Genomic DNA, 24,841 nt, shown 5'->3' with positions numbered 1-24,841 from the left:
AAGAATGCAACAATTCTCCCACTCAAAGATTTTAGCAAAAATCCATCACCTGTTTGTGCTTTTTCCTGAAAATTAAAGCTAGCTTATTCCTTTATTATGCACAAGAGGCCCAACATAAACAGTTTATGTATTCCATTGCCCTAAATTACTTTAAGAGATAAAAATAACAAGTCTTGTCTTGTGAACTGACCCTAATGCCCCTGTCCCACTAGGAAACCTGAACGGAAACTTCTGGAGACTTTGCGCCCCACCCAAGGTTTCTGTGCGGTTCCCGGAGGTTTTTGTCAGTCTCCCTACCTGCAACCTCCGGCAACCACCTGCAACCTCCGGGAACCGCACGGAAACCTTGGGTGGGGCGCAAAGTCTACAGAGGTTTCCGTTCAGGTTTCCTAAGTGGGACAGGGGCATTAGAACCAAACCCATGTCCAGTTAGTTGATTATAGTATTCTTCTCAAAAAGTATTTTATTTTCCCTTTTCGGACACAAACATTTGGGAATGCAGCATAATCAACATTATATCTATTAGCATTACAATATGTTCTCATTGCATTTTTTCCCCCATTCAAAATGATGCACAACACACTTGTTGGTGCCCCCTGGATTTGAAGTCAAGTTTGTATTGTATCATTTCTAGAACCCAGAGAGAAGATTATGGATACTTTGCTCTCTATTCATATGTACAAGCAGATTTCTGCGCTACATCTCTAAACTAAAAATCTCTTTTCATTAACGTTAATAAGATCAAGTTATGAGGATTACTGATCTAAAATAGCAACTGCGCTACAAACCTCAAGCATCACAATAGTAGATAAATACTTTTACTGGTTAAAAAGCAAAAGAACTTAACAAGTTTGAAATTATTTTTATCTCAACAAAATAAATGACATGCACCAAACCTTTTGCTTAAGCTGCAACAATTCCTTGCGTGTAGCGGCTGCCATTCTGGCACAACCACAAGGCTCCGCTCTAATAGTATTACAGTGACAGGCTCCAAGCACTCCCAGCTGAAAAACAAGAAGAATCAGAATTCATGGGAGTAATATTGTCAGCATAATCATAACTGCCAAATAATTATCTATTTTCCCACAATTGATTTTAAGATGGCGATATTCCTGCAGCTGTTCGTTCATAGGCTTTCATCACATAACGCTGAATGTCAAATGTGCAAGGTTAGCAGTTTGTATACAAATACACAGAACTACACTTCCACCACTGTAAGAGACTGAAAGAGTTCTAAGATGCTGAATGATTTGTGTTCTACTGCATGCTTTGCAACATGCAAGCAGTTAAGAAATCTTATGAAAACAGACATTAGCATCAGAAGGAAGAAATACTGTACTGGAAATAGAAAAGAAAAGGTCCAGGGGGAAGAAAGGAAAATTAAGATAGTTCAGGGCAGTTTCAGGGAATAATCAGAGTTCATCAGGAATGGGCAAATCATAAACACAAGAAGTGCCCTAACACAGAATCAAAAGAAAAATATGAGAATGTAAATTTAAAGATTCTATATCCAAATGTGCACTGCATTTGTAAAAAGAATGATAAGTCGATTGTGCAAAAATAATAGAAGTATAATCAGTCTGATGGCTGTAAGGGTAGGAACTGAATATTCAAAGGTATTTGATATTTGGAAAGAATTGATTGCAGGAATAGGTGGAGTAGCCATGTAAATTTATGATGAAATGATATTGGCTCAGAAGATTAAGATATATAATCAGTTTTTATGAAGATGAGAAATAGTAAAGGTACAAAATTACTGGTAGGAATAGTATTCTGAGCCAACATTATTTCAAAGACGTTTCCTTAACTGTGGGCTATAACGGCGAAAAAACTAATACTTTTTGGATAAAGTATTAAAATTTAATAAAATTTTGGAAACACACATCAGTCCCTACTGAGAAGATGTGGATTACAAACATGTCCGAGACACTACATTCGGAAAATATTAGGCTTGTCTTGGCAGAAAAACCAGATCAATTTTTCAAGAAATGGACACCCTTTACCGAATTCTTACAAGGATAGTATGGCGCAACACAAATTTGGATTTAAATCCGATTCAGGGCGGGGACGAGGGGCAGGTATATCTCCACTTTTTTCTTTTCTTTTTTTTTTTCTCTTTTCTTCTCTCTTATATCTTTATTCACTCTTTGGCCACACTACTTTGGTAGTCTAGGGGTCTTATCTTTTCACTTTTCACTTTTTCCCTCTCTTGTTCTTTCTCTCATTTTCAGGTTAAAAGTTAAAATTAAAGCTGTACAATAATTGTATAATTTTACATGCCGAATGTTTTATTCTTGCACAATTGCTTCTAATAAAAATAATTAAAAAAAAAAAAGGAATAGTGTGGTAGCTTGTTCGAAAGACAATAATTATGGCCAATTTCAATAATATATACGTTGGACAAACCAAATTAGCAAGAAGAATCTTTATTGAATATATTGGAGATGTTTTCTTTAAACCAACAAGAAGAGGAACCAAGCAGGAGGCAGACTATTTTAGATCTTGCATTCTACAATGCATTAATGGAAGTACTGATAAGGGTCTTGGATTTGAAGCATTGACTATGTATCTTGTCACGGATTTGGCTGTTCTGTTGGGAGTTGCGGAATTTTATGCTTTTATTTCAGATTTAGGGCAGCACAGTGACACAGCGGTAGTGCTGCTGCCTTACAGCGCCAGAGACCCAGGTTCGATCCTGACTACGGGTGCTGTCTGTTTGGAGTTTGTATGTTCTCCCCATGTCTGCAGTGGATTTCCTCCGTGTACACCGGTTTTCTCCCACATTCCAAAGACATGCAGTTCTGTTGGTTAATTGGCTTCTGTAAACTGTCCAGAGTGTGTCGGATAGAACTGGTGTACGAGTGATCACTGGTCGTCATGGACTCGGTGGACCTAAGGGCCTGTTTCCAAGCTGTTTCTCCAAGCTAAACTACACTAAATTTCAGGCAGACACAAAATGCTGGAGTAACTCAGCGGGTCAGACTGGAGAGAAGGAATGTGTGACCCGAAATGTCACCCATTCCTTCTCTCCAGAGATGCTGCCTGACCCGCTGAGTTACTCCAGCATTTTGTGTCCACCTTTGATTTAAACCAGCATCCGCAGTTCTTTCCTACACATACTAAATTTCAGGCATCTGTATTTTTAAAGATATTTTTGTAATGAATGAATGATATTGTGGTTAAGAATCTCCTAGAAAAGATCGAACAGAGTATAGAGGAATTCCATATTCAGTTTGAGCGAGAGAAACTTGGATCCAAAATGAATGGCTCAAACTAAAATAAAGGCAATTCCAATGGTGTCAGAAGAAAGTTAGCTGGGAAAATTGATTTAAATGGCAAGGCATTTGCATTCAGTGAGATAGAAAGGCTTGAGCAAGTTGTATCATCTGGAATAACAAAGTTAAGGATGGTATCAAACTGAAAATAATAGGCATACACTATTTTGAGGCTAGTGGCAGGTCACTAGATTAGGTTTTTTCAAGAAACCAAAACCAACAAAAGGATCCAGAAAAGCACTGCCATGCTCACTAGAAAAACATATTCAATTTTAGACTAAACAGAACGCTAAGCTTTACATTTTTACCTCTGAACGTAAAATGAAAACGTATGATAAAATAAACACAATACAAAAATGAATGGAAATGTTACCTCTAATGCTGTAATTTCAGTAAAGCCATTCATGGTTGTTGGCAATGTTCTTTGGAATGTGTGTTGATCCTTTATGTTGAGCATTGCTAATAGCTCTGAAGATTGCTGGGTCAATACTAATAAAGTAATAAATATTTGTAAAAGGCAAAAAAAAAAAATCTATTTATTAAAGCAGTCTTTAGTCAACCTTCAGTGTTTCTAGATCTGACATTACAATGGCTATTTTAAGCAATATTCTAACAATTTAGACAATAGACAATAATGCACATGGATGGTAGCCTGCAAAATGCTTCAATCCCTCCTCGTGGCATTCAGAAAGTGTGCTCCCGAATGCCAAAGGGGCCTGGCCAATGAAGAAGTGCAGAAATCCAGCAGAAATGTGTTTGTACAAAGGGTCAAAGAAGTCACAGGGATTTTCCAGGGCACCAAGGGATGCCTGACTCAGAATCATCCTTTGAGTAACTGGGATGATGTGACTATGCTCCAGAAAGTCACAGATCTCAGCAAGAACAAAGAATTCTATTTACAAAATGGAAAATAGAGTTAGCAAAATGTGTGTTTTCTGCAAATAAGCATTGTCATTTCTCATAACCAGTGATAATGATCATGGGGACACTAAAGACCGCAGAAGCTGGAATCTTGTGCACAAAAAAAAGTGCTGGAGGCCAGGCCACATATGTTAAGGGAAATGTGTGACCCAAAATGTTGCCTGTTCATTTTCCGCCACAGGTGCTGTCTTTAAAGATCATGTTGGAAGCAGATATTGTGCTTCACATGACCGTTGGCATCGTTTGGGGGAGTATTTACAATAGATGAATGATTTTAAGGGGAAGAAGGTTCCCATGAGATTCCCTACTCAAATTAGTGGTGAAATCAACAAAATCACACTACAAACAGGCTGCAAACATTCATTAACACCTACCTTAGGAGAATACTTAACATCTGATGGAGAGACAAAGTAAGCAATATGGACCTGTGGAAAAGAACAAGCCAGGAGCCCATTGACTTACAAATTCAAAGGAGAAAATGGAGTTGGATTGGACACGCCCTCAGGAAACCTACCAGGTCTTGCACACCGCTCTCTCCCATCTGGACAGCCAGAAGGGGGGCTACGTGGGGATGCTGTTCATAGACTACAGTTCAGCCTTCAACACGATAGTCCCCACCAGACTGGCCGGGAAGCTAATGGAATTGGGGCTCAACACCTCCCTGTGTGCCTGGGTCCTGGACTTTCTCACCGCCAGGCCCCAGGTAGTCAAGATGGGAGGGAATTCATCGAAGTCCCTCACCCTGAGCACAGGATCGCCCCAGGGTTGCGTCCTCAGCCCCCTATTGTACTCCCTGTACACACATGACTGTGTGGCTAGGTTCAGCTCCAACTCAATAATTAAGTTTGCTGATGACACTGTGGTGGTGGGCCTGATCTCAGACAACGACGAGAAGGTCTACCGGGAGGAGGTGGCTGATCTAGCACTCTGGTGCCAGGATAACAGCCTCCTCTTGAACATCAAAAAAACGAAGGAGCTGATCATGGACTTTAGGAGGGCACATCATCCGAGGACGTACACTCCATTGAGAATAAATGGGGATCCTGTGGATAGGGTGAACTGTTTTAAATATCTGGGAGTCCACATCTCCGAGGATATGACATGGGCATCATACGCCTCAGCACTCGTGAGTAAGGCAAGGCAGCGCCTTTACCACCTCAGGCAATTGAGGAAATTCAGAGTGTCTCCGAGGATCCTCCAGTGCTTCTATGCAGCGGTGGTGGAAAGCATCTTGTCCGGGAACATTACCATCTGGTTTGGGAATTGCTCTGCCAAGGACAAGAAGGCTCTGCAGAGAGTAGTGCGTTCGGCCGAACGCACTATGGGAACTTCACTTGCCCCCCTGCAGGAACTATACATCAGGAGGTGCAACTCCAGAGCCAACAATATCATGAGAGACCCCTTCCACCCCTGCAACGGACTGTTCCAGCTGCTACGGTCAGGCAAACGCCTCCGTTGCCATGCGGTGAGAACGGTGAGATTGAGAAGGAGTTTCTTCCCAGAGGCCATTCGGACTGTAAACGCCTATCTCACCAGGGACTAACTCTACTGAACGTTTTTCCTTCCATTATTTATTATGTAAAAGATCGTGTTTATAGTTTGTTTGGTTGTTTGGTTGTTTGTCTTTTGCATAAAAGTCCGCGAGCATTGCCACTTTCATTTCACTGCACATCTCGTATGTGTATGTGACAAATAAACTTGACTTGACTTGACTTGACAAACATCACCCGGCAAGTCCCGAAATGGAACCCCCAAGGAAAAAGGAAAAAGAGGTTGCCCCAGGAACAGCTGGAGAAGAGGTGCCAAGGCAGAAATGTCCGAGAGCGGGCTCAACTGGGGAGATCTCTAAAGAACTGCCAACAACCGAGTGAGGTGGAGGACATTTGTCAATGGCCAATGCTCCCTAGAGGAGCAAAGGGCTTAAGAAGAAGTGAGAAGAACAAAATCAAAAAAGCCTCAAGTATGAATTTATTCTGTGGAAATGATGGGAAGGTATCTATAGTTAACCATATAATAACCATATAACAATTACAGCATAGAAACAGGCCATCTCGGCCCTACAAGTCCGTGCCGAACACTTATTTTCCCGTAGTCCCATCTACCTATACTCAGAGCATAATCCTCCATTCCTTTCCCATCCATATACCTATCTAATTTATTTTTAAATGATAAAATAGAACCTGCCTCCACCACTTCCACTGGAAGCTCATTCCACACAGCTACCACTCTCTGAGTAAAGAGTTCTCCCTCATGTTACCCCTAAACTTCTGTCCCTTAATTCTCAAGTCATGCCTTCTTGTTTGAATCTTCCCTACTATCAATGGGAAAAGCTTATCCACGTCAACTCTGTCTATCCCTCTCATCATTTTAAAGACCTCTAGCAAGTCCCCCCTTAACCTTCTGCGCTTCAAAGAATAAAGACCTAACTTATTCAACCTTTCTCTGTAACTTAGTTGCTGAAACCAAGGCAACATTCTAGTAAATCTCCTCTGTACTCTCTCTATTTTGTTGACATCCTTCCTATAATTGGGCGACCAAAATTGTACACCATACTCCAGAATTGGTCTCACCAATGCTGTGTACAATTTTAACATTACATCCCAACTTCTATACTCAATGCTCTGATTTATAAAGGCTAGCACACCAAAAGCTTTCTTTACCACCCTATCTACATGAGATTCCACCTTTAGGGAACTATGCACAGTTATTCCTAGATCCCTCTGTTCAACTGCATTCCTCAATTCGCTACCATTTACCATGTACGTCCTATTTTGATTTGTCCTGCCAAGATGTAGCACCTCACACTTATCAGCATTAAACTCCATCTGCCATCTTTCAGCCCATTCTTCCAAATGGCCTAAATCTCTCTGTAGACTTTGGAAATCTACTTCATTATCCACAACACCACCTATCTTAGTATCATCTGCATACTTACTAATCCAATTTACCATCACCATCATCCAGATCATTGATGTACATGACAAACAACAGTGGACCCAACACAGATCCCTGAGGCACCCCACTAGTCACCGGCCTCCAACCTGACAAACAGCCATCCACCATTACTCTCTGGCATCTCCCATTCAGCCACTGTTGAATCCATCTTGCTACTCCTGCATTAATACCCACCAATTGAACCTTCTTAACCAACCTTCCATGAGGAACCTTGTCAAATGCCTTACTAAAGTCCATATAGACAACATCCACTGCTTTACCCTCATCAATTTCCCTAGTAACCTCTTCAAAAAATTCAAGAAGATTAGTCAAACATGACATTCCAGGCACAAATCCATGTTGACTGTTCCTAATCAGACCCTGTTTATCCAGATGCTTATATATATTATCTCTAAGTATCCTTTCCATTAATTTGCCCACCACTGAAGTCAAACTAACAGGTTTATAATTGCTAGGTTTATTCTTAGAACCTTTTTTAAACAAAGGAACAACATGCGCAGTACGCCAATCCTCCGGCACTATTCCAGTTTCAAATGACATTTGAAATATTTCTGTCATAGCCCCTGCTATTTCTACACTAACTTCCCTCAATGTCCTCAAGTTAACATCCATGTCCTGGATTAGAGACAGGGAAGACACACTACTTCAGATAGCAAACTAGCAACTTCTCATGCAAGCCTACTTGCATGAATATTGGTGACATTAAGAACAGTCCAGCAGCACTCAATGTCAAAACTCGCAAGTAAATAAAGCAGCAAGTGTTTTATTATCAACCATCCTCTCGGGATTAGTAGGTGTGGGAGGAACTGGAGAAACCAATGAAATGAAGAGCAGCTTCACCATGCAATATACCAAGAGCTCACCACACTTACATGCCTTTTCTGATTTGAGATCCCGAATCTCAGCATCTCTTACTTCCAAATTTTTGGCAAGATCAGCGTTTTCAATGCACATTCTACAAAGGAAAGAAGAACTGGTTTGCTGTGATCTCACATTAACACTTGCCAAATCAATAGAATTTATTGACGATTGTGAATTATTTAACACCCAAATTCAAAGAAACTAAATTAAACATATTTGCTGCAGCCTCAAAAATGGATATACACATCCAGCCAAATACAAGATGTTTCACGAGGCATGTACATGCATCTGAGCATTGAGATTTTAAATGCGATAAACACAGGCTCAGATAACACATCTGCACATGGGCTAAGAAATAACTACAAATGGATGACCAGACAAACACAAATATAACAAATCATGCATCACTGGCATTCGTGAAGGCCCGAGATTAAAAGTAGTTTAAACACAGCGTTCCTTGGATAACTCTTACAAAACATGATTTTATTGTGGGGGATACAACACAATGAAGTATCACTGCATTCATGACAAATCTGCTAACCTTTCAAACCTTTCAGTCCAAAACTGTTCCAGATTTTTAAATTTATCTTGTTTGAAGTCATTTTCCCACTGCAATATATTGACTTCCTGTAACAGAGGAAAAAAATAATCACACGTGGGTGCCAATCTAAAATGTACATATTTCTTCAAAATCTTCAGCATCTTCCTTCGACAATGCAACCTAATTAAATCCCCTTGCTCAGTACATCAAGGATGTTCCAGACAAGCAGATATATTTCATCATCTTTACTCTCCTAGCATGTAAACACCAAAAAGATCAGGGTTATAAATGGCAGATTTAAAAAATATAAATGAATTTTGAAACAAAAAAAACCATACTACGAACAGGAGGGACAGACTACTTAATGGTTCTTCAAGATGGAGGCAGATGGAGTAAAAGAACAGTGCTTGTCATGAGCGGGATGGGGGCTCACCTCCCACACCCTCGAGGGTGCTCTGGGTTGGCTGCAGGTGGCGCTCTGGGGACAAGGAGACTGTACGGTGGCAATGAACGATGTAATCGCGGGTCGACGTATCCAGATCAATGTGTTGGTGGAGTGAGCTGCTGGAGGCCCTGCAATAGCCTGGGGATCAATTGGATTGGGCGCCACTCCAAGAAGCCAGGGGCCTGCAGCAGCAGAGGACTTCAAACAGCATTGCCTGGCCAGGCCGAAACCTGCACTCCAATCCAGTACTGCCACCAGGACAACGGGCTTATAATGAAAAGCAAAGACTCAACATTTTTAACAACTTTGAAATTGATGGGTACAAGATGGTACGGGAGATGTGGCAACCCTTGTGTACTGCTGTGTGTAATCCACTATTCTTACACCCTTGTACTCGTATGATTGTGCCCATGTACAGTGTTTTTTTTACAAGGGTAAAAAAAAGAGGAATTTCACTCTACATAGGTACATGTGACAATAAAGTACCATTGAAAAGCTCAAAATAAAATAATAGCCAAGGCAGACAGTGTATAATGAGGCATTAATTCTGCAGAGAATAAAAATTACACGCATGCATACCTTTTCTAAAATCTTGTTTCGTTCCCCTGTTTTTTGATGTAGAGTCTTTGTGTGCACTGTGGCTTTATCAAGCACTGCCTGATCAAAGACAGGAAAATATCAGCAGATGCAACACACACGGCACTTACTTTCTACTTCTTGAAAAGCAAAAGCATTTATAAGCTATCAAATTAGAAGGAAACAGTTTATTTTGTCTCAACTTCTATAATATATTAAAACTCTGTGGCTGGCTGTGTGCGTTTCTGACTTGTGGCTGCCAACCTTTGATTCGTTGCTACGCCAACGTCAGACCCAGAAACGGCGAGTTTTTTTCCATTTCGGTAGAGATGTCACTTTTCATTCCAAGTATCCACTCCTCATTAAATTTCGTCATGTTTATGTATACATTTTTAATAAAATCTTTCTCCCCACACCCCCCCCCCCCCCCCACTCACTCATTTTGTCGCCTCCTGCTGGCCAGCGACCATAACGGCTGCTGGCGCCCGCATCTCGCCCTCAAAGACGCCATTTAAAAACAGCCGCACTGCTGATTCCTGAACGGCTTGAGTTGGAGGACCGCGTCTCCCGTGGGGGCTACGGGTAGGGAACGGCTGCGTTGGGGGAGCAGACCCAACGGGTCTGCACTTGGTCTAGTTTCCCCTAAAGATAGCTTTTCTTCCCGATTGTTAATTTCACAAGTAACTCTACATCTGAACAGTCTGTGTAGTACAAAAGGTGTTCCCCGATTCATCAATCGCATTATAAATAATTCACATTCTGAAAACATGCATTGTAGCAGAGTTACCTGTCCAACATAGTGCCAGAGAGATTCCTTCTCTGGTCCCCTAATAACTCATCTGTCCTCAATGTCAGTTCTTTCCTTTACATATCAAATAGGCTAACTTTAATAAAAGTCAGTTGCAATATTTTTATGAATTTCAATATTTTAAGCACATTATGCAAACAAGATTACAATCATTTTCCTTTGAAACTTATTTCACTGTTTTATTTTTTTATTCTTTTACTGGCTATTCACGGCCTTGTTGAGATTATCACTACATCAAAGAGTCTTCCCTGGTTTTTCCTCCAATGATTTATTTTATCTGCTAACCTGCTCTCTGGCACAGCCATAACAGCATTCTGTACTATGTTTAAGATTTATTTTATCTATTAAACTTGTTATGCGACAACCACGAGTATGCCATCAATTCATTCTGACCAATCTTCCCAATAACACAGCAATATGATATTTTCAATTATATATGGAACAACAAGAAAACCTCAAGCACATCCTACATTCAATTTGCTGCAAACTGAGACAAACCTTTATACCCGGAGTACACTGAAGCAAATATGTTCAAGTATGCAAATAGTTTCAGAACATAAGGGCCTCAACCTGGATATGAAAATTGGTAACTGTGAACTTTAAGTGAAGCTAAGTGCATGGAATTGAGAGAATTCAATACATATTCAAGAGCATGATCACACATAACCCGCTCAAGCATCCATCAATTAGGAAAGATACATTCAATGTTTTGGGTTAAGAAGCTTTCAACAGAACCAGAAAAGTGAGCAAAGATGGATGTAAAGTTGTAACAGAGGGAGTGATAGAGAGTAAACATCTGTGAGAAGATGCAGGCTGAAGTTGAAAGATAATTATAATTACTTTAAAAATAGCAGATGGAGGCCAAAAAGAGAAAACAAACTGAAACAATAAAGTGCATCACACATTTACAAAGAGAAAAATAAAGAGAGTAGAATAGTTACCTGAAGTTGTCCAATTTAATTTGAAGTCCCAAGGGTTTCCATGTGCCCAGACGGAAGTTAAGGTGCTGTTCCCCAAGTTTACAATGAACAATGATGGAACCAAGTGAAAGACCAAAGATAGAGAAGAAGCAGGCAAAGAGTTAAAGTGAAAGATCATTGGAAACTATGAGCTTTGACTTGCAGATCAAGTGATAAGGGGCACTCCGTAAAATGTTAACCCAATCTGTTTCCTCCAATATAAATGACTGCAATTAATTGCTCACTGCATGGAGTGCAGTGGTGGAATGGGTGCTTGATCATTCTGCAGCACTTGTTGTCAGATAAGTGTCTCAGGATCCACAAGCCAAACTCTTCATGCTTACATCACTTCGGTCCATGCCTCAATTTAGCACCAGGACCAGTGAGATCAGCTTTATGGTTCAGGCAACAATTAAGCTCTTGTTAACAGCGGACTAATGAATTGTGTGCAGGCAGTGGGCCCCAATCAGCACAACACTAGCGAGTCTCTAACCATTCACAATAATTCCAGTCATGGACAAAGTCAAATGTGGTCCAGGATAACACTTCAGACAAGAAAAAAAAGTGCAGCAGAAACCTTAAATTGCAGCTCTATCACAAAGTGTGCCATCAACATCTCAAGAGTAACCAATAATCAGTAATTTGAATGCACTAATCATACTACCTTACCGCACCTGAAGAAAGTTGACTACCTTACCGCACCGGTAGAAAGTTGACCGCTTCGCCCAAAAATTCTTTGTCACCATCTAAATCTTTATATCAGGAATGCAATTTGATATTTACCCAGCTGGCTCAGTTTCAATTGGAAAGGCTTTAATAGAGGATTGTGCATTTTGTTTGGGCTTCACCAACAAATATCTATTTCTTCCATCTGTAGCTAAAATACAATGTACAGGATAGACTGCCCTAACTAACATAACTTCAACACCACCATATTTCCATGTTACAAAAGGATGAGGACAAAACAATCAAGTCCAACTTTCTCATTAAGTCTTAGGCTATCCAAACTTGGACGTATGATCTGAAGAAGGGTCTCAACCCAAAATGTCACCCATTTCTTCTCTCCAGAGACGCTGCCTGTCCCGCTGAGTTACTCCAGCTTTTTGTGTCTATCTTGGACAAAAGATGTTGTACCCATAGAATTTGGTTAAACCAGTTTTCCTTTTTGATCATCTGTGCATGAATTAAGATTGTACCGTCATTTTAAGCTCACTTTTACACTACATAAACCCTGACTATAGAAAGCATCCTCTCCAGATACATTACAGCTTGGTAAGGCAGATGCTCTGCCCAAGACTGCAAGAGTTGTGACCGCAGCCCAATCCATCAAGCAAACCAGCCTCGCCCCATTTGACATTACGAAGCCTTGGTAAAGCAGTCAACATAATCAAGGACCATTCATAGCATGGTCATTCGCTTCTCCCCTCTCCTGACAAGCAGACGATACAACAGCTTGAAAGCATGTACTAGCAGGTTCAAGAACAGCTTCTTCCTCGCTATTGTCACACTCTTGAACAAACCTCTCATATACTCAGGGTGAATTTCCCAATCTACCTGGCTGCAGCTCTTGCACTTTATTTAAAATCTAGATTTTTCTATGCTTAACACTATATTCTACACTTAGGAGTTTGAAGAAAGGTCCCGACCGAAAAGGTAAACTATTCATGTTCTCCAGAGGTGGTGTCTGAACCACTGAGTTACTCCAGCACTGTGTCCTTTAGTATAAACCAGCAGTTGCAGTTCCTTGTTTTTACTATATTCTGCACTCCGTTTTGTTTATCTTTTGCACTACACAATCCCCTCTTGTGTGGCATGCTTTGCCTGGATAACAGGCAAGTCAAAGCTTTTCACTTTATCTTTGTACACATGAGAATAATAATAAACCAATTCGAATCAGTGGAGGTTCATAAAGACTATTTTGAAATGGCATATAACTGAAATTAATGACATTACTATTGAGCTCACCATGCCCTGCAGTATTTTTAAGGCTTCATATTTTCCCTCGAGTTTCCGTTGTGTTACTTCAAGCTCAGATCGTAAAATTTCTGCTTCCTGGAAAATAAAAAGGCTTCAATTCATCACAAGAATGAAGAGCGCTAGCTAACAAGATGGACGAGCTAGCTGCACTAGTGAGGACCCAGAGGGAGAACCGTGGGAGGGGTGTGATATATTTCACGGAGACGTGGCTCCACAAGGACATCCCCGAGTTCAACGCTAGTGTGGATGCTTTCAGACTATTCGGGTGGACAGGGGCTGCGTGAGTGAGTGGCAAGCGTAAAGGTGGGGGACTTGTTATTCTCGTTAACAACAAATGGTGCAACCCTGGTCACATCACGGTTAAGGAGCGTGTGTGTAGCCCGGACATTGAACTGATGGCTGTGGGCCTCCGTCCTTACTTTATGCCGAGGCGGTTTACATTCCTCCATCCGCCAACCCTTTGTGCACGTGTGGCGTAATCTACACAGTAACCGCGAGAGTCCAGGCGCAACACCACCATGCTTTCATCACTATTTCAGGGGATTTCAAGCACGTGACTCTGGACACTACCCTACCCACTTTCACCAGGGATATGAAAACATTGGACCTGCTGTATGCTAATGTTAAAGAGGCGTACAGCTCCGCAGCCCTTCCGCCAGTGGGAAGATCCAACCACAACTTGGTTCATCTCCAACCCAGGTATAAGCCAATAGTCCAGAGGCTGCCTGTGACCACAAGGTCAGTGTGGAGGTGGTCATAGGTCGCTCTACGGGGCTGTTTTGAAGTCACATACTGGGACGCACTCTGTGGTCCCCCTGGAGAGGACATTGGTGGACTTATGGACTGTGTTACCAGCTACATAACATTCTATGTGGATAACGTTGTCCCCGAGGAGACTGTACACTCTTTCCCCAACTACAAAAAGCCCTGGATCACCAGTGACATACAGGCACTTCTTAACCAGAAGAGGGCCTTCAGGAATGGTGACAGGGAGGTGGTGAAACGGGTGCAAAAAGACCTGAAGGCGAGACTGAGACGGGACAAGGACGACTACAGGAGGAAGCAGGAGCGTAAACTTCAGCAGAATAACATGATGGATGTGTAGAGCAGGATGAAGAGCATTATAGGCTACAAGAAGACCAGTGGCCCGGGGAGGGAAAGCAACCAGGACTTGGCCAATCAGCTAAACCTGTGTTTTTAATAGATTTGATGGTGGGGCCTCTGCCCCCCGACACTCTCTCCCCCTCAAACCCCCTGGTCCACTTGCTCTGCCCTTTCTTTGCTGTGCCTAACCATCAAGACTGAGCAGGTGAGGAAGGGGATGAGCAGACTCTACCCAGGCAAAGCTAAAGGTCCCGATGGTGTCAGCCCTCGGGTACTCAAGGCGTGTGCCAGCTAGTTGTGCGGAGTACTACAGCACGTCTTCAACCTGATCCTGGAGAGGGTTCCTGTGATGTGGAAGACATCCTGCCTGGATACTGTACCAAAGTGGACACGCCGCAGCTCCTCCAATGACTACAGACCGATGGCACTGACATCACACATCATGATGTCCATGGAGATGCTGGTGCTCACTCACTTGCGACCCCTGGTTAAACCCTACCTGGACCCCCTGCAGTTTGCTTACCAAACAATGATGGTTGTTGAGGACGCCATCATCCACCTGCTTCATCGTTCCTATGCTCACCTGGATAAGCCGGGAAGCATTGTGAGAGTCTTTTTTTTACTTCTCCAGTGCTTTTAACAAGATCTGCCCTGCACTGCTAGGGAGAAAACTGACGAAGATGCGGGTGGATGCTCCATTGGTGTCCTGGATCACCAACTACCTGACTGGACGACCACAATATGTCAGGCTACAGAACTGTGTCTCGGGCATGGTTCTGAGCAACACAGGGACCACACAGGGGATGGTCCTCTCTCCCTTCCTGTTTACCATCTACACCTCAGACTCAGATATAACTCAGACTCCTGCCATCTGAAGATGTTTTCGGATGACTCTGCAATTGTGGGTTGCATCAGTGAGGGGAGGGAAGCTGGATAGAGGTGTAGTCAATGACTTTTGTTGAGTGGTGTGGGCTGAATCACCTGCAGCTCAACACTGACAAGACTAAGTAGTTAGTGGTGGACTTTAGGAGGAGAGGATCACCCCCGTCTCTTTTCTCAATCAATGGGACAAAGGTGTGGATGTGTAGTTCACCAGGGAGTTCAAATACCTGGGAGTGTCCCTGGACAGAAAACTAGACAGGTCTAGGAACATCGAGGCCCTGTACAAGAAGGGACAGAGCCAGCTGTTCTTTTTGAGAAAGCTCCACTCCTTCAACGTCTGCAGTGAGATGCTGCCGATATTCTACCAATCGGTGGTAGCCAGTGCCATCTTCTTTGCTGCTCTGTGCTGGAACAGCAGGGCGAAGGCTGCGGACACCAATAGGATCAACAAACTCATCAGGAAGGCTGGCTCCATCCTGGGGGCGGAGTTGGATTCATGGGAGGTAGACTTGGAGGGGAGGATGCTCCTCAAACTGTGGAGCATCCTGTACAATAGACAATAGGTGCAGGAGTAGGCCACTCGGCCCTTTGAGCCAGCACCGCCATTCAATGGCTGATCATCCCCAATCTGTACCCCGTTCCTGCCTTCTCCCCATATCACCTGACTCCGCTATCTTTAAGAGCCCTATCTAACTCTCTCTTGAAAGTATCCAGAGAACCGGCCTCCACTGCCCTCCGAGGCAGAGAATTCCACAGACTCACAACTCTCTGTGAGAAAAGGTGTTTTCTCGTCTCCGTTCTAAATGGCTTACCCCTTATTCTTAAACTGTGGCCCCTGGTTCTGGACTTCCCCCAACATCAGGAACATGTTTCCTGCCTCTAGCGTGTTCTAACCCTTAATAATCTTATATGTTTCAATAAGATCCCCTTTCACCCGTATACAACCCCAGCCGCTCCATTCTCTCAGCATATGACAGTCCCGCCATCCTGAGAATTAAACTTGTAAACCTACGCTGCACTCATTCAATAGCAAAAATGTCCTTCCTCAAATTAGGGGACAAAACCGCACACAATACTCCAGGTGTGGTCTCACTAGGGCCCTATACACTGCAGAAGGGACAATACAGCTCACTCCCTCCATGACACACTGGTCAACCTGAGGAATACCTTCAGCAACATCTGGATCAACCACGATGCAGGACTGAACGCCACAGGCGATCCTTCTTCCCTGTGGCTATCACACTTTACAACTCCTCCGCCTTCTGTCGTGGGGTTGGCTGAGACTGACCACCCCAGCCTCAATCTTGCACATCCCCAATGCCCTTCCACTCATCCCTTTAGTTTCATGTTTCATGTATTTTGTGTTTTTTATGGCTGTTGGCAAATTAATTTCCCTCCTGGGATAAAGTTGTATCATATCGTAAGAAAATGATAAAATTAACGCTGAAACAAGGCTATTGAAGGTTGGAACTAATAGTTCCTAGACTGGTCAGTGTATATTCAACCTTAAGGAAGATTTTTTTTATGTACCACGATTAAATGTTACAATGAAATTCCTGAGAGTTTATCAATAAGCAATTTAATACAGAATCAATACTACTAAACAATGATCTTCAATGTCTGCTCATTAAAAAGATGCATTTCATTCAAATAACTTAATCTATTGGTATGATTTCTTTTGATTGAGATTGAGATTGAGCAAATTATTTATTTTGTTACTGATTTAAAGTGTTTGATTTCTGTCATCATTAATTTCAGTCGCAGTTTTTATTTTTAGTGCACTTCACATGTTTAACCATACTTTGTTACATACCTACTACGAGAATTTGGTTATCCTTTAGTCAAAATTAACCACTTTGAAATGCAAATTGTCTCAGAGCAAGATTACCTCTCCCTAATAATTAAAAAAAAAATAATAATGATAATAATAACCTGCATAACTTCCAGGAGCCTCAGTTTTAGTTCTTCGTTTGACATTTCAACTTCTGTACCTACAAAACCAATATACGATTTAAAAAATGATTGTGCAATGCATTAAGCTAATAAATAAATCAACTTTATCGAAACAATTTATATCCCATTCAACATTTCCCTCAGAAATAAATAACGTGATTATTGATTTATTAATTTTTTGTAAAAAAGGACCTTGCTATACGCAAGTCAGTTGTGTTGCTTCCTGTGGTAAACTTTTCAAAAATAATTTAATTGGCTGTAAAAGATATTGGGACATCCTGGAAATATGTAAATACAAGTTGGTTCATTAGTTCACAGATCATTTTTAAATTATAAATAACCTTCCAAACAAAAAAATAGCGAAGCAGTGCGTAACTAATTTGTATAGCGATGCCAATTAACCATCTTTGAAAAACTGATTGATCTCACAAATATAAGGGCTGAAGGAATTCAGCGGTCATGTAGCACCTATTGGGGGAATGGACAGACAATGTTTTGACTAAAGAAGGATCAAAACTTGAAACGTGGTCTGTCCATTCCCTCCACAGTTGTGCCCTGATCCGCCGAATTCGTCGAACGCTGTGGTTTGGTCTAGATTCCAGGATCTGCCATTTGTTGTGTCCACAAAATACTTTTGTTCATGTGCCAATGCTCAAAACTCAAACTCTCTTTATGAGAAACAGCAACCAGAACATTTTCCTGCCAATGCATTCAGATTGAGTAAAGAGCTCCAATATTAAGGAATCAAATTATGAACAAAGAGGTCTGAACAAATTTAAAAATACATTCATCTTTATTATTGGAAGTGAAAATCATGTGTGTAATTTATTTGAGGAATAAAAAAAGTCAGAGATTAAACACTGGGTGGCGCCACCTGCAGTGGCTGCCTCGCTAACAGTCTGTCTGTCCTTTCTTCTTTTTGTTGTTTTTTAGCATGTGTGAAAAAGTATGTTTTAGGGTTCCTTGGTTTGTTTTATGTAGGGGGTGGGGGTTGGGAAAACTTTTTTTCAATCTCTTACCTCGACGGAGATGCGATTTATTTTCCGTATCGTATCTCCGTCCCCACTGCGTCCGAACATTGTGGAGTTGGCGGTCTTTCCTGGAGGCCGACCGGCGCTCCAAGCCGCGGGAGTCTGCGGGACTTTAACATTGCAGAGCTTGCGATCCCTTTGCCGGGGATCGAAGCTCCAACCTCGGGGCCTGTGGACTTTAACATCGTGAAGTCCATGGTCTCTAGTAAGAAGCGGCCGACCCGGGAGCTCCATGCCGCGGAGAGAGTTTCAACCGCCCCGACGCAGGAGTTTCGATCGCCCTGACTGCGGATGGTTTGACTGCCCCCACCGCGGGAGAACAAGAGGAAGACGATTGAAGTTTATTGCCTTCAATCACAGTGAGGAATGTGGAATCCACTGTGGTGGATGTTTATGTTAACTTTTATGTGGTTGTGTGTCTTGTTGCTTTTCACTTAGTATGGCTGTATGGCAACTCAAATATCACTGTACCTTAATTGGTACATGTGACAATAAACTGACCTTGAAATATATTCGTAAAGAAACTTCAATTAGATTCAACCCCTTATTTACAATTTATGCATCATATGTTTATTGATATGCTTTTTTATTATTCTTCCTTGGATGAATAAACTCAGCTCGACATTATGTGCCCCTAACTTTCAAAATAAGTATATTTAATCCAACAGGCAGAGGAAGGAATAGATTATTGTCTCAAGCAATGTTATTTGTACTGTATTCACGATGAAATAAATGTAATCTTTTGCAGCGCAGTAGAGCACTATGCTATTTTATGGATTTATCAAAGAGCAGATACAAATCTCACCATAATCAATTCAAAACCTGCACGTGCATATAATTTAATTCCATCCCTTATTAACAGTAGTTTTTACTTGACTATTTTAGGGTAAATGCAAACATTCCGTTAGGATTGGTAATGAATATTACTCCACCAAAGCTAATGAGCGCAAAAGCATAGGATTTCAACCTCCAAAACCAGTTTTTAAGCATTAAGCATTTTTTAATGTAGTACACATATTAAATAGTGTTTAAAGTGTCAACATTAAAATATCACAACTATTCAAATCTTCAACACAATATACACAAGTATTAATATTCTGAAATTAATATTTACCAATATTGCTCAATCGCCTGCTGATACTAGTTACATCAGAATTCATAAGCTGGTGGAAGGAATCGGAAATGCTGCCGTTTGTGGTCCAACGGAAACATGGAATCTCATTCTTTTCATCCTTTTTTATATTTCTACTAAATACATCACCATTGCAATCGGATCCTTGTCTTGATCTTGAAGTCTCAGCAATTGAACAATGTTGCCCATCATAAATTCCACCAGGCTTCCTGCGAAAACCGTCACCCAAGTCACCATTTGACATATCATCTTCCTCTTTTGCTTTCCCGTTTGGTACTCCATGCATTTCAGACATTAGGAATGGTTGTATAGATCCAACAGCTTAATTAGCTATGCAGAAACAAAACTGAGAAAACAAAAGTGCCATTAACAAAAAAAGACCTGCTTCTGAAGATTTAGAAGAACAAATTAAAAAAATCTAAAATACAAATGACACGTTTGTGTGCATTGAGATTTAAACACATAACTAATAAAAGGAGATTTTGGCTCAGACCTTGCTGCAAACTGCTTCCAGCATTCAAAACAAATGCAAAGCATTGCCTATTCTCCGGCTGCAATTTGTCTAAATAATTAATGCACAGTCTAGAAGTGAAGAAAAAACTTGCTGGAATCTCCCCAAGCATTTAATCTTGGTGATCAACCTGCATTTGGACTTGGCAGAGGATCCACTTGGATGAAGATTGTTATGACTGCAGAGATGCCAGGCATGGTATGGCAAATTACATTTATAGATAGTTTTCTGCATGTTTTATTAGAAACTTTTTTCTTCATATTTGAAGTGCCAAAATGATTTGAAAGAGTTTGATTTTGAAAGTCAATTCGGTAAGATTGAAAAAATGCAACTAATGGAGCTAATCTAGAGGTGTGGCCTCACTTTATGTCAAATTATTTCACAAGCACAGGTTTGTTCAGCCCCACCCGAGTGACTGGTTCATGTTGCATTGTAAAGGCTTCACCAATGGAATGTGGACATTTTTACCAACAATTTATTTGTGCATAAGATAAACACGGAATGGACGTATATCTTTCAGGGACTTCACCTCTTTCTTGCTTTTCACCTACTGCCTTCTCACAAATCCACAGGAATAATATTTAACCAGGTTCTGTCTTGCAGTTCCACTGGCACCGATATTTCTGATTAAAAACAGGAGAACAGTCATATAATTTCCTAAAATGCATCATAAAATGCATCAAGGTTAATTCCCAGGATGGCGACTGTCATAGAGAATGGAGCAGCTGGGCTTGTACACTCTGGAATTTAGGATGCGAGGGGATCTTATTAAAACATATAAGATTATTCAGGGTTTGGACACGCTAGTGGCAGGAAACATGTTCCCGATGTTGGGGGTGTCCAGAACCAGGGGGCACAGTTTAAGAATAAGGGGTAAGCCATTTAGAACGGAGATGAGGAAACACTTTTTCACACAGAGAGTTGTGAGTCTGTGGAATTCTCTGTCTCAGAGGGTGGTGGAGGCCGGTTCTCTGGATACTTTCAAGAGAGAGCTGGATAGGGCTCTTAAATATAGTGGAGTCAGGGGATATGGGGAGAAGGCAGGAACGGGGTACTGATTGTGGATGATCAGCCATGATCACATTGAATGGCGGTGCTGGCTCGAATGGCCTACTCCTGCACCTATTGTCTATTGTCTATAACTGCGGAACCTCATGCCAGCTAACACGAAGGAATCTAATTAACCCAAGGTCTTTTCATCTTACTGCAAGATGCAAACCACTGGTTAGCCGCAAAAATAGGATGGCCAGGTTACAGTTTGCCAAGAAGTACTTAAAAGAACAACCACAGTTCTGGAAAAAGGTCTTGTGGACAGATGAGACGAAGAATAACTTATGTCAGATGATGGCAAGAGCAAAGTATGGAGGCGAGAAGGAACTGCACAAGATCCAAAACATACCACCTCATCTGTGAAACACGGTGGTGGGGGTGTTATGACCTGGGCATATATGGCTGCTGAAGGAACTGGCTCACTTATCTTCATTGATGATACAATTGCTGATGAATTCTGAAGTGCATAGATTCAGATTCAGATTCAATCTTTATTGTCATTGTGCAGTGTACAGTACAGAGACAATGAAATGCAGTTAGCATCTCACCGAGAAGAGCGAACATAGAATAATGGAACAGTAAAATATATATATGTACATACAGTAGGAGTAGTGCAATTTTTCTGGGGGAAGGAGTGTCCGGGGGGGGCAGGGGGGGGGGGTGACTGGCAATCACCAAGGTGCAGAGTTAAGTTGTGTAACAGCCACAGGGACGAGGTGTTCCTGAACCTGCTGGTCTGGCAATGTAGAGACCTGTAGCGCCTCCTGGATGGGAAGAGGGTAAACAGTCTGTGGTTGGGGTGAGAGCAGTCCTTGACGATGCTGCGCGCCCTTCGCAGACAATGCTTGCTTTGGATGGACTCAATGGAGGGGAGTGAGGAACCGGTGATGCGTTGGGCAGTTTTCACCACCCTCTGCAGTGCTTTCCGGTCGGAGACAGAGCAGTTGCCATACCATACTGTGATACAGCTCTCGATGGTGCAGCGGTAGAAGCTCACCAGAATCTGAGGAGACAGATGGACCTTCTTTAGTCTCCTCAGGAAGAAGAGACGCTGGTGAGCCTTCTTGACCAGTGTTGAGGTATTGTGGGTCCAAGAGAGGTCATCAGAGATGTTGACCCCCAGAAACCTGAAGCTGGACACACGTTCCACCTCCGTCCCGTTAATATGGATGGGGGCGTGCGTGACACCCCTAGATCTTCTGTAGTCCACAATGAGCTCCTTGGTCTTCTTGGAGTTAAGGGCCAGGTTGTTGTCAGCGCACCATGCTGCTAGGAGCTGGACCTCCTCCCTATAGACCGACTCATCATTGTTGCTGATGAGGCCAATCACCGTTGTATCTTCTGCATACTTGATGATGGTGTTAGTATCATGTACAGGTGTGCAGTCGAAGGTGAAGAGGGAGTAGAGGAGGGGGCTCAGCACACAGCCCTGTGGAACACCAGTGTTCAGGGTGAGGGTTGAAGAGGTGTGGTTGGCTGACCTAACAGACTGGGGTCTGTTAGTTAGAATGTCCAGTATCCAGTTGCAGAGGGAGGGATCGATGCCCAGGTCGCTGAGTTTGGTGATCAGTTTTGAGGGAATAATGGTGTTAAATGCTGAGCTATAGTCGATGAACAGGTGGGAGGTTGTCGAGGTGGGAGAGGGCGGAGTGAAGTGCCGTTGAGATGGCATCCTCCGTACTCCTGTTCTTGCGGTAGGCGAACTGATAGGGATCCAATGTGGGGGGTAGGCAGCCTTTGAGGTGTGCCAGGACCAGCCTCTCGAAGCACTTAGTGATGAAGGGAGTAAGTGCAACTGGGCGGAAGTCGTTGAGGCTCACCGCAGTGGAGTGTTTTGGCACCGGCACAATGGAGGTGGTTTTAAGGCACGTGGGGACAACTGCTTGGGCAAGTGACAGGTTGAAGATGTCAATCCAGACGTCTGTCAGCTGCGCAGCACAGGCCCTGAGGACGCACCCGGGGATGCCGTCAGGGCCAGCAGCCTTACGTGCATTAATCCTGTTCAGTGCCACGTACACGTCGTAGGGGGTGAGTGTGAGGGGCTGGTGATCAGCAGGGAGCACAGCCTTGATGGACATCTCTTGATTGTCCCTGTCAAGGCGGCCATAAAAGTGGTTAAGTTCCTCAAGGTAGGAGGCGTCGTTGGATGTGGGGGTGGTGTTGGTGGATCTATAGTCCGTGATGGCCTGGATGCCTTGCCACGTGCGTCGGGGGTCAGAGTTGTTATTGAAGTGCTCCTCGATCCTTAGCTTGTAGCTATGCTTGGCCTTCTTGATGCCCCTCTTCAGGTTAGCCCTGGATGAACTGTAGGCTCGAGCATCGCTTGACCTGAAAGCGGCGTCCTGTGCTTTCAGCAGTAGCCTGACCTCGCTGTTCATCCATAGCTTCTGATTCGGGAATATGGTCACCCGTTTGAGGGAGGTGACACTGTTGATGGTGGAGTTGATAAAGTCCAGAACAGAGGATGTATAAGAGTCAATGTCCGTGTGGGAGTCAAGGGTGGCCTGGGCTGCAAACACATTCCAGTCAGTGTTTCCAAAACGCTGCTGAAGTGTGGAATCAGCTTCCTCTGACCAAACTTTAACTGTCCTCACTGTGGGTTTAACACGTCTGATGAGTGGGGAATACTTTGGGAGCACGAACAATGAGAGGTGATCAGACTGACCAAGGTGGGGGAAGGGGGACGGCTTTGTAAGCTTCAGCCATATTTGTGTAAACTTTGTCCAGTATCTTGTCTTCTCTAGTGGCGAAGGAGACATATTGGTGGAATTTGGGGAGTACAGTCTTCAGGTTGGAGTGATTGAAGTCACCCGCAACAATGAAGGCTGCCTCAGGGTTGTGAGTCTGTTGTTTGCTAATGGCAGTATGCAGCTCTTTCATTGCAAGCTTAGCATTAGCATCAGGAGGAATATAGGCTGCAGTCACAACAGTGGAGGTAAACTCTCTGGGCAGATAGAACGGTCTGCATCTAACCAAGAGGAACTCTAGGATAGCTGAGCAATGACTCTCGATGATGGTGGTGTCCGTGCACCATGCTTTATTTACAAAGATGCACAGACCCCCACCTCTGGTCTTACCGGAGTCTGTTGTTCTGTCCGCTCGGAGTAAATGATGCCCCGTTAGCTGGATGGCGCTGTCAGGAACGTCAGTGTTAAGCCATGTTTTGGTGAAGATCAAGATGCTACAGTCTTTGATCCAGTTGTGGGAGGTAATCGGTAGCCGGAGTGCGTCCATTTTGTTTGCCAGTGAGCGCACGTTGGCGAGGAAAAGGCTAGGAATCACTAGCCTGTGTGGGGCTAGCTCTAACCTGGCCTTTAACCCACCTCGGCATCCACGGCGGTGCTTGCGTTCGCGTCGCCCTCTGTGGGTGCTTCCGGTCGTCCGAGCTGACTTGGTGCGCTCTGATGTTCCGCCGCCCCGCTGTTCTGGCTAGTTCAGGAGCGAGACATAGTTCGACCAAAAAGTTGTTGTAGCTGCAGGAACCGAAGTCCAGAAGTTCCTGTCGGCTGTACGAAAGGAACGCAAGACTGCTCCGTGTGAGCAGGCTCGAAACAAGTAAGTAAATTATTGCTAGTTCGCAAATTCTCATGAGACACGGGGCGTTGCGATGTGCCCGCGCTGCCACCATTTAAAAAATTTTTTTTAGACACATCCTATCTGCTCAAGTTCAAACAAATGCCTCAAAACTCATTGGCCGTCCGTTCATTCTACAGCAAGACAATATAACCATATAACAATTACAGCACGGAAACAGGTCATCTCGGCCCTTCTAGTCCGTGCCGAACACTTACTCTCCCCTAGTCCCATCTACCTGCACTCAGACCATAACCCTCTATTCCTTTCCCGTCCATATACCTATC

General features: G+C 43.0%; 1 protein-coding gene across 3 annotated transcripts in view; it reads right to left on the bottom strand.

The window, feature by feature from the left end:
- ccdc125 (coiled-coil domain containing 125) overlaps window positions 1-24,841 on the bottom strand; it is a 38,813-nt gene that overhangs the window by 4,988 nt on the left and 8,984 nt on the right. For all 3 annotated transcript variants that reach the window (XM_033018731.1, XM_033018733.1, XM_033018732.1), the window contains exons 2-9: window positions 19,403-19,766; window positions 17,237-17,295; window positions 13,307-13,393; window positions 9,578-9,655; window positions 8,554-8,639; window positions 8,024-8,106; window positions 3,649-3,764; window positions 897-1,004 (exon numbers count right to left, since the gene is read on the bottom strand). In XM_033018731.1, the coding sequence (XP_032874622.1) occupies window positions 897-1,004; window positions 3,649-3,764; window positions 8,024-8,106; window positions 8,554-8,639; window positions 9,578-9,655; window positions 13,307-13,393; window positions 17,237-17,295; window positions 19,403-19,715 (930 nt within the window). In that variant the 5' untranslated portion in view covers window positions 19,716-19,766. The remainder of the gene's footprint in view (window positions 1-896; window positions 1,005-3,648; window positions 3,765-8,023; window positions 8,107-8,553; window positions 8,640-9,577; window positions 9,656-13,306; window positions 13,394-17,236; window positions 17,296-19,402; window positions 19,767-24,841) is intronic.

Source organism: Amblyraja radiata, chromosome 3 (assembly GCF_010909765.2).
Source record: "Amblyraja radiata isolate CabotCenter1 chromosome 3, sAmbRad1.1.pri, whole genome shotgun sequence".
NCBI classification, from domain to species: Eukaryota; Metazoa; Chordata; class Chondrichthyes; order Rajiformes; family Rajidae; genus Amblyraja; species Amblyraja radiata.
The sequence above is the reverse complement of the archived record's forward strand: the minus strand, read 5'-3'. Positions and strand labels throughout refer to the sequence as shown.